This window comes from Lathyrus oleraceus, chromosome 1, assembly GCF_024323335.1.
Source record: "Lathyrus oleraceus cultivar Zhongwan6 chromosome 1, CAAS_Psat_ZW6_1.0, whole genome shotgun sequence".
Lineage (NCBI taxonomy): Eukaryota > Viridiplantae > Streptophyta > Magnoliopsida > Fabales > Fabaceae > Lathyrus > Lathyrus oleraceus.
In genome coordinates, this window is record NC_066579.1 from 295,670,778 (window position 1) to 295,681,210 (window position 10,433).

General features: G+C 33.4%; 1 protein-coding gene across 2 annotated transcripts; it reads left to right on the forward strand.

Annotated features, from left to right (window-relative positions):
• The first annotated feature begins 306 nt into the window (after positions 1-306).
• LOC127131275 (histone-lysine N-methyltransferase ASHH3) lies at positions 307-9,091 on the forward strand. Of its 2 annotated transcripts, none has more exons than XM_051060206.1 (14): positions 307-447; positions 1,880-2,021; positions 2,289-2,415; positions 2,591-2,699; positions 2,788-2,887; positions 2,955-3,033; positions 3,138-3,309; positions 3,418-3,498; positions 3,866-3,992; positions 7,468-7,504; positions 7,591-7,675; positions 8,317-8,362; positions 8,444-8,544; positions 8,726-9,091. In XM_051060206.1, exons 2-13 carry the CDS (start codon positions 2,004-2,006, stop codon positions 8,513-8,515), a joined length of 1,053 nt encoding a protein of 350 aa, XP_050916163.1. In that variant the 5' UTR covers positions 307-447; positions 1,880-2,003; the 3' UTR covers positions 8,516-8,544; positions 8,726-9,091. The 2 variants fall into 2 exon arrangements, with proteins under 2 accessions (XP_050916163.1, XP_050916167.1); XM_051060210.1 differs by lacking the exon at positions 307-447 and adding an exon at positions 1,292-1,810.
• The last annotated feature ends 1,342 nt before the right edge of the window (positions 9,092-10,433 follow it).

Consider the following 10,433-nt stretch of genomic DNA (forward strand, 5'->3'; position numbering starts at 1 on the left):
TGATACTTACTTAAAGACTTGAGATGCAAAGGGAGACTTAAAATCCCAAATCCCACGTCGCTGTCTTTAAATATTATTAGTGATTCTATAGTTTATCCATACTTTAAATAATGTCTTGAATTGCAAAATATTTTTAATGTTGGTGTATATTAATTTATAGTATAAAATATTTTTATGATGTCTGTGCATATTAATTAAAATTTTAATATATATTTTTAATATATATAGTATATAATACATTTATTAGTTATTAATAAAAGACTTTTTAGAATAAAAAGTTAAATAAAAAAACCCTAATGTATAAATTTTGCAGTTTTTTTGACGTTATCATTTGAAAACGAACAAAACCAACAACGGCAGTTTCATTCTCTTACAGTACTTAATCATCATTTTCCATTTCAATTTCATTTTTTTCTTCTTCAATTCACTTCAACACCGTTCTTCCAGGTTCTCTTTCTCTTTCTCTCTCTTGATTTCTCATATTCCCATTTTACCCCTTTCTCTCTCTCTCTCTCTGTACTTTTTCTACTTCTATCAATAATCCCTTTTAGATTCTTGCTGATTTCACTCTAACCCTTTTTCAATTCCCAATTTTTTTCTACCCTCTCCCATTCACGATAATTTTTCTTGGGTTTTCGTCATAATTGAATTTTTTTTACTAGGTGTAGTTGAATTTTTTTTTGATGTTTGATTAATTGATAGTTGATAATTGATAATTCTGGTAATTTCACTTGTTTTCTCACAATGTGTTTTAGTTCAGTGGAAAAAAATGCAGCGGGAAAGCAAAAGTTTGAATCTTGCTATTGTTTGATTATTCAATTCATTTTTTTTTTAATAATCTTTTGGGGTTTTCTCTGGTTTGGGTAAAGGGAAATCTTGAATTTTGTTTATGATGGATTTTATATCAGTTTGTGTGGTTAAATTTCAAGAATTGTGTATTCTGATATATTTTATGTATGTTTGGTTGTTGAGTTTTGTTTACACTTTGGGGGATTTTCTCTTGATTGTGTGAAGAGAAATGTAGAATCTTATGTATGTTGGATTTCACATTAGTTTCTCTTATAAAGTTTCTCTTATAGATTTTTTTGAGAATTTGCATGGGATGATTTGTTTTTTGAGAAGTGAGAATGATGATATATAAGGAAGTTAAATTGATCCTTGCTTATTCGCAAACTAAACACTGTTTGGCCTTGTACAATGCTTCTATGCAGGCACATTCAAAATTGCGAAATTGGTGAACACATAAAAACCGGTTATTGGCAGTTATGAATAGTTATAAAGAAGTTAGATAAGATGGCTAGACTTTAGATCAGTTTATTTAAATGAGTTCACTCATGCGGCAACAATAGTTCCCTTGTAGATGGAAATGAAATAGTTGAAATAAAACATACATTATCGTTTGCAATTTGCTTAGATGTTTGTTGATATAGATTTGTTTTATTACGTTTTTAAAACATGTCTGCATATTTGAATTGAGGAATCCATTTGAGATTAACTCTGTTTGACAGTCTAAAGGGAACAAGTATTGAACATCATTCCGCTGCTAAGTTCTGTCTTGTTGAACAAAAAAAATATATTTATGCGTTATTTCTCAATATGCTAACTTTGATTTATTGAATTTGAAGCGCTCGGTAACACCGACACCTCTGGAAAAAAACGTATTTGTGTCCATGTCAGTGTCAGACACCGACATCGACACGACGCCGACACTTGTGATTATATTTAATTTATTCATTTTTCAAATTATTACGGTGTTGATGTGTCGATGTCATATCCAATGTCCATGCTTCATAGAAGCCTAAAGATTGAGGTAGCTTTTTATTTGATGATGTCTTTCATTATTTTACTTCAGGCTGACAAACTGTTTTTCATGCTATAGGCAAAGTATGTCTCTGAAGGAAGCAAGGAAATCTTGAAAAAGGTTGAAATTTATGGTTTGAGCCTCTACTGAAATTGAGATCCAGGCTGATAGCATCTGAATATTGAGTGTTGTAACAGATTCCATGCCCGTTATGAAAAAGGTTTTTGATGTTGTCTTTCATTAGTCCTTCTCTTCAGTTCCTTATAATCGATTTATGTTCACCTATCTAATGAAACAATGTGTTTTGGTTTTGATAAGGTTTCATTATATGAACATGTGTCTGTCATGTGTATTTTGACAATATGTTATACTAGTCTTTTGCTATTGTGCTTATAAGAATTTCGATCCGGCGTTAGTCAATGAAAAATTGATCTTTTTAGTTTCTTTTGGATTGTTAAGTGAGTTCCTTTGCTTTTCTGTTCAACAGAATTCTGAGCATAATCGTTTTGAAGCTGTATTCAACAAGCTGCTGAGCCAGATTGGGGAACCTGTTGACTTTGAACTTCCAGATTGGATTAAGATAAGGACAACACAGTACACCCATATAAAGCGCAGTATCCTTTATAAATGTCGGTCAGATTGTTCGCAATAACCGTTTTATCTCTGATTTATGAGTGTTTGTCAACTTTGACATAGCTGATATTCGATCTTTGTTTGTTTTTAATTTCTTCATTTCTTCTGGATATTCAATCTTGTTGCACATTTTGTTGATTCTTATTAAAATTTAAGATATATATGTCACTAAGAAGAACAAGAGAAAGTTTGATGATGGCATATTCTGCTCCTGCGAATCTTCACCTGACTCTACTAGTTTATGTGGTAGAGATTGTCAATGCGGGTAAGTAACTAAGTATTCCGTGTGGATATACATCATGGCATTTTCATGCGTTGGCAAGCATTCCTCATGTTCACCGTCGTCCCTGTAGGATGCTTCTGTCATGCTGTTCTTCAGGCTGCAAATGTGGGGTCTCGTGTCTCAACAAAGCTTTTCAGCATCGCCCTGTGAAAAAGCTGAAACTGGTTAAGGTATAAACTTTTATTCCTCTCATGATGTCCATACCTGACATAATGAGTTTTAATATTTTGTTTTTAGACTGAGAAATGTGGCTCCGGAGTTGTGGCGGATGAAAATATCAAGCTTGGGGAGTTTGTCATCGAATATGTTGGAGAAGGTGATGATTAATTTATTATATGATAAACACTCATAATAGAACGATACTATTATTCTATTATTTTAAAACCTATTTATGGATGTTATTGTTACCTCTTTCTACAGTCATCGATGATAAAACATGCGAACAGAGGCTTTGGAATATGAAAGATCGCGGGGAAACAAACTTTTACTTATGTGAAATCAATCGAGATATGGTGATAGATGCAACATATAAGGGAAACAAATCACGATATATCAATCATAGTTGCTGCCCGAATACTGAGATGCAGAAATGGTTTACTTTCTAATTGTTCTATTCACAGTCTTTTGTCCAACATTATATGATTGATTAGTTAGGCACATCATCTAACAAACTCATCTTTTTATTGTTTTCATCCTTAAGGATAATAGAGGGTGAAACAAGAATCGGTATATTTGCAGCTCGTGACATAGAGAAGGGCGAGCATCTGACTTATGACTACCAGTATGATCACTTTTTCTATTACACCCTTTACGGCTCTGTTTGGATAAATAGCTTGTTAAGCGCTTATAATAACACAATTTCTTATCATATAAGTGCTTATGTATAAGCTATTTTTATAACAAAAGAAAATAAAGTCAAATTGTTTTCTTATAAGTTGTTTTCATAATCTATCCTGGAAAGCTTATGAAAATAAGCTTGAAATGGCTTATGAACATGCCATAAATCTATTTACTATTTTCATAAATTCTCCCAACCAGTCTCATAAGTGCTTATGCCAGCAAATAAACTCAAATAAGTAACTCAAAACAGTCTCTCTTCTGTTGGAAAGTTTGGTGTCTGAAATTCTAACTTTGTAATTGCTTCGCAGGTTTGTTCAATTTGGTGCAGACCAAGATTGCCACTGTGGAGCTATACAGTGTAGGCGTAAGCTAGGTGCACGGCCTACCAAGCCTAAAATGTCTTCAGATGCTGCATTAAAATTAGTTGCATATCAGGTGGCGTCATCTTCTCTCAAATAGAGTAGATATGTCTAAATCTCCATGACTTTTCAATAATTTCAAAGTACTAAAAACCACATATTTCGGTTATTTCAAAGCTCTGTTGTGAGCTAATGTTTTGAATTGGTTGAATAAATATTAGACCTGTGATTAGGATATGTGTCCTCCCATATGTGCTGAATGACTTGTTCAGAATAGTCGACGGTTGTTGGAAATAATATATTTAAGGTTTAGTTATTCTATATCTTCATAGAATGAAACTGCCGAAGTTAGTGAAGAATGGTGAGAAAATAAAAAACCTTTGCTCAAGTATATTTTCATAGCCAGTAGCTATGATTTTTGTAATTTTATTCAAAATCAGATTTCTCGTGTGTCATACATCTTTTACTAGATTGCTGGAGTAACTTGTGAATTCTATACAGACAGATTTATTTTATTTGCTTAGATTTGCAAAATCCTTATTTGGACTGTGAAGGGAAGGGTTTATTTCACAATGTGTTTGTGTTTTGAATGCATATCAATTCCCATTTATTGGGAGATTTATTAGTGCCTATTCGGGAAATCAGCGAGCATGATTTCCCTTACTAAGTTCCGCATTTGGCATTGTATTCCATTTTAGTGCTGTAAAAAATAGCTATTTCACTAAATAACTACTATTTTTACAATAAATTGACCATATTGTTTAGGGAAATCAAATGTTTATTGAAAGGGCAAAAAGGTAAACAATGGTGTTTACAATTAGACTCAAAGTATGATATTGGGCTTTTTACTTTTTTCCCCTAGTTAAAATTGGGCTGAATGAATGAATAGTGTAAGATTTATAAATTTTGATAAATGGGACTATATTTCTTAGAATGAACTAAAAATGCTTGAACTCTATAAGTAAATATCTGTTAGCCTTACAGTTCAATGGCCGAACCTTGTCATGATGGTAAGGTTGTTGCGTTGATCCTGAACGTTTCTGCATTGTGACCGGTCACGAGCTCCTGTCACAAAGACACCTCTTCTCTTGAAGTCATAGGTTTAGTCCTTTAGGTATAGTTGGAGGAAAAGGAATACTATAACACAACTTTAATCTTTTTATTTATGCTAAAACTACATTGTAAAATGAATCAGATAATATATAAGGTTACATAAAAACTAATTCTTAGATGATGAACCTTAAAACATTTAAGTTCTGATTTTGTAGGATTTAGACATTATATTTAGAGAAAAAGGCTCTTTTATTTATATAAAACAGAACACTACTTTATTTATTTTTTCTAAAACTAAGCTCTATCTTATTTAAATAAGGAAACAAATCATATAATAAATATGGTTACATAAAAACTAATCCGAAAAGATAATATAAGATACTTGAAATTACTCTAAGCTAGATTGAAGTATTATACGATATTTTTCATATACACTAATACTCTCCCTCGAGTTAAAGCTTTTATGAAATCACTTCTAAAAAGTGAAGGAGAAAATGATGGGGCTAGGCGAGTGCATATCACATTTGGGAAAATGACGGGGCTAGAAGTTTAGGCAAGGTTCCTTTTAGGATAAAACTGCATCTAGGACATAGGTTAAATTTCAGCTGGAATAGTTGGATCAGAGTGCCTCTTGAATAGCCAAAGCAATCTTGAATAGCTGGTGTTAAACTGCTTTTGAGGTCGATAAGGTGTGACTGCATTTGCAGCAATTTTGGCCATAAAGGTTATGACTTGCGAGGCTGCCGAATGAAGGACATATGATATTTAAGGATTTGAGAGTAGAAGCTGAAATTACTAGGATAAATATAACTTGCGAGTGATGTAACTCCAATTTATGCCCAACCAACGAGAAGAAAAAGGAGATATTGATGTTAGACGAGTACTAAATTTTCGAGAACTCCTCTACAAAGTCTTGTATGTATAAGGAAGAAAAAGCTAAACTCAAATGAATTGATATAATGTACAAAAACACATGGCACTACTTATTTCTACTAAAATTTGATTCCTAATATTAATTAAAATTAAATAAGGAAACCAATCCCTAGATAATGCAATTAAATCTAAATTGCTCCAAGATATTGCGGAGACTCCTTTTATTGCACTCACATTAGTGTACACTTCATATGACCAATCATAGGCATAAGGAAATCGAATAGAGATTTGACTTGGATAGTGAGATGACCAAAATCGTGAGCATGAAGAGAGTGTTGAGAGGCCTACATCAAATAGAGATTTGACTTGGACAGTCGGATGACCAATAGTGAGCATGAGGAGAGTGTGTTGAGGGCCCCACATCAAATAGAGATTTGACCTGGATAGTCAGATGACCAATCGTGAGCATGAGGAGAGTGTTGAGAGGCCTACATCGAATAAAGATTTGACTTGGATAGTCAGTTGACCAATAGTGAGCATGAGGAGAGCGTGTTGAGAGGCCCACGTCAAATAGAGATTTGACCTAGACAGTCACATGATCAAAAGTTAGCACGAGGAGAGTGTGTTGAGAGGCCCACATCTAGTAGATATATGGCCTAGATAGTTAGATGACAAATAATGAGTATGATGGGGGAGTGTGTCGAAAGGCCCACATCAGATAGAGATATGACCTAGACATTACACTTCATGTTTTGATCCGTCGAGGCCATAAGTCGACATTTCCATTTATCGCATTGGCTTGTACTTCTCGAGTCTCAGTGGCACCTTGGTATTTGAGCTCAAATGACACAATAGCCTAAATCTTAGAATTTGAGCTTAGGGTTTAACTACCCACACATAACCAACTTGTAATTGTATCTTGTATTTTTGGAAAAACAGCGCTAGTTAATAGGCATTTCGGCCTATGTAGGCTCGCACGGAATCCACCATGTCATCGGAACTTGCTTTGCCATAGCAGACATTTGAAAACACAGCGGTGCACGTTGCAGAAGGGGCACCAATTATGAAACACTTGGTCATATTAGCTTTGATACATTGGCAAAACCAACTTCTAATAGCATGAACTATTAGGTGATGGTCAGTGTTATCAAATTGCGGCACCATGGCCACTATGACCGATATACATGGCGGTTTTTTGCTTTGCCGCAATGATAAATATTGGTCGCTATTGCGGGGGTTTTCGCCATAATCCGCAATAATGGCACCGCAAAGCGGATGGTATGGTGGGATTTTGGCTCTCCGCTATGGACCGCCATCCACCATTGACAACACTGGTTATGGTCCATGAATGTTTTTGTATCTCCATCGAATAGAAAATTTGGGGCTTTAATTACGACAATTGGGATGATTCTCTTGAAAATAAGTTGCAGATGTACTATTCTTTTTTTGAAAGGAATGACCATTATTTCATTGAATGAACTTTCCCTTTATAATGATGATAACCAAACTTTCTATCCTCTCATTTTCCTTTTCCGTGTCACTATTATTGAATTCAATCATGCAGTACTTGTTTATAATTATCTGCCATTCCGACTAATTTTGGCGTTTGTTTTGTGTCGGTAAAGGTTTGTCAGAATGGAGGCTTGCAAATTGGTCAAATTGGTAAGCTTTTTCTTTACTTTATTAGTTATATATAAACAATTTTATTTTCTATAAAACATTCATTTTTTATGTTCTTGGTTTTACAGGAAGTTCCCGGGTGGTTGAGCAATCAAAATGCTTACACAATTGTGTCGATGAAGTCATCATGATTAAACAACTTGGAAATGTCAGGTATGATAAAATTGTGTGTTTATAATTGTGATATTATTCTTATGAAGATTGTGATATTATCCTTTGATTGAAAAAAACTAGTCTCACACCCTCTTCACTCCATCAAACACATTCTTCTCACGTATGAAGCTCGGCCGACCCTTTTTTCTTCTTTACCTTCTATCTGGTTGTTAACTGCAACATCGTCACCCTCTCCACAAGCTCCGTGGTTTTGCAGGTCTCTTCTGTTGTGCTCCATTTTCCGCCATTGTCTCTATCACCAGCTCTTGTGGTGTTTGTCTTCATCGCTTCTGTCACAAGCTCTATTGCCTTTTTTTTTCCTTTTCAAGCTCTATTGTATTTGTCGCGAGCTCCAATGTGACCCATCCCGTGGTCTGTCAGAAGCCGCCGACACACCGTCTCTGTCGCAAGCTTCGGTAGTCTTTTCTGTCTATTTTCTGGTTGCTGCCATTATCTTGGTCGTGTGAGCAATCTAAATCTTTTTCTAGATTAGGGTTCTATTTTCTATGACAGATTGAGTTGTGTAATGTTGCAGGTTTTTCCAACATTCTCTTTTGTTCTGTTTAATCCCTTTTTCTATAATGTTCTTATTTTGTTATAACTGATGTTAAATATAATATATATATTTTTTAATGCTACAGATTTGGGATTATTAAATGGTTTGATGAATATACCCGCAAACATAAGGTAAGAGATCATTTGATCGGATTTCGACAATTTAGATTAAAATTGTGATTAAATACGAATAATAACCATTTACTTTTTCAGATCATGTTTGAGGATGGTTGTGTTGAAATTCATGACATGTCAAAAGAAAATTGGGAACTAGTGAGATTGTGATGCAACAACTAAGCAAGAATCACTTCCATGTGAGTATTTCTTTTACATCTACATGCAGTAATCACTATTGTTTTGTCAATAATACCCTTAACTATTTATCATAAACACAAAAATATGTGAAATGAGTTAACGAGTAATTAAGGGTATTATAGGAAAAAAACAAATATTTCTATCAATAGTAACAATATATTGTGTTGTTGAGAGGTGCAGGTGAAGGAAGTGAAAATCGGAGAAATTATTCTTTCATTGCATGTTCATAATTTTTGTATCAAAATATCAAACAGAATCCGAAGATGGATACATCGATACAAGTCTCCCCGAATGAAATTTGAAAGTAGTAATAATAACTTGTTTAGTTTTTCTTATGAATTCAAAGTACTGGAATTAATCACTATATTCTATGCAAATCCTGATTGTACTGTAAAATGAGGACCCGTGGTTCTTCATCTACAGGGATTTTGCAATTGTTGTATCAAATGTGTTTTTTCTTTTAACCATTTTTTAGTATATAGAGTTCCTGTGGGGAGAAAAACATGATTTTTTTGGTTTGTATTCAATAAAGAGGGAATTTTTGTATTCTTAATGTTCATTTTGGTTAAATGTTTGACTCTGTTTCATTTTTATTTATGTTGAACATTGAACATTTTGGCTAATGATTGCTCTAAAGAAACACCGTTATGATGTCAAAGCTACAGCCAATTTGATCCAAAAGTGATAAAACTTCTCTATGAAAGCATTGCCACTTACAAATGACAATTTTAGTGGCACTCCCTAAATTATACCCGACATTTCCACAAGAATTGAACTGCCATCGTAGTTTCAAATTTTCAAAATTGACTCTTTGATAGAAAAATTGAATCAGATTTCCGTATAAAATTTTCTGTAGGTAAATGAGAATTTTTGATAGCGTATAAAAATAATTTTTAATGATATGTCATTGATGACTAAGATAATTTAATTCATAACAACCTTCATTTCAAGCTTATGTCCAAGAAGATATTTAGTTATGCATTGTTGAGTTTTATAAACACTAAAATTGCTTATGAAAAATTGAAGATGCTTTTTGATGTTATAAAAGAAATATGTGATGCCACATACTCCCGCGATGAAGAATTGGAGATGCTTTTTGATGTTATAAAAGAAAAAGCACAAACCTAAGGAGGATCTGAAAATCAGGTTCGTGTTATTTTTGGATAATAGCCTGACCAGAAACCTGTAATGTGTGTCATGTCATTACAATTAACATTAGTTTTTCATGACAACTCTCTAATATGAACATGATTATGCCAAATATCATGTTCAATCTTAAGAAGAAGCTTGCTTTGCTCTGTTTGAATCATCAATGAACTTATTTACAACCGTTGTTGGATATCTTTTAGACATGTTAACCTTCTTCAACGATGCAAAAAGTTCATGACATTTTGAAATTTGACTGAATTGCTTGTATTGATAATGAGATTAACTTTCTCTCCTTTTCCTAGAGCTGTTAATTTCTTTAGTTACTGATGAGGTTGCTAATGAACCAATTATTCATTAAACTTATGACAAATATCAGTAGTTCACATGCAGAAAAATCAGCAAATCTTGCAAGATTACAAAGTATTTCATGTTTCTATCCCTCTCTTAGGTGTATTGTCTCACTTCACTAAAAAACTCTTTTTGTTAAAAGATATAAAAAACAGTTCATTCATGTTGGAAATTGCATGGTTTACAAATCAAGATCATTCTTTTAGGAAGTTGAGAACTCCGCCATGGACTGCCATCCGATGTATTATTGAGCATCTCATTTATTATTAATGTAGTATGTAGAAAATTTATGAATTGGATTGATTTGCTTCATTTGTTTTTCTACGCTAATAAATGTATCATTAGAAATTTGCTTGCAGTTGTTGTCTCTACTTATGTGATGTCAAAAAAG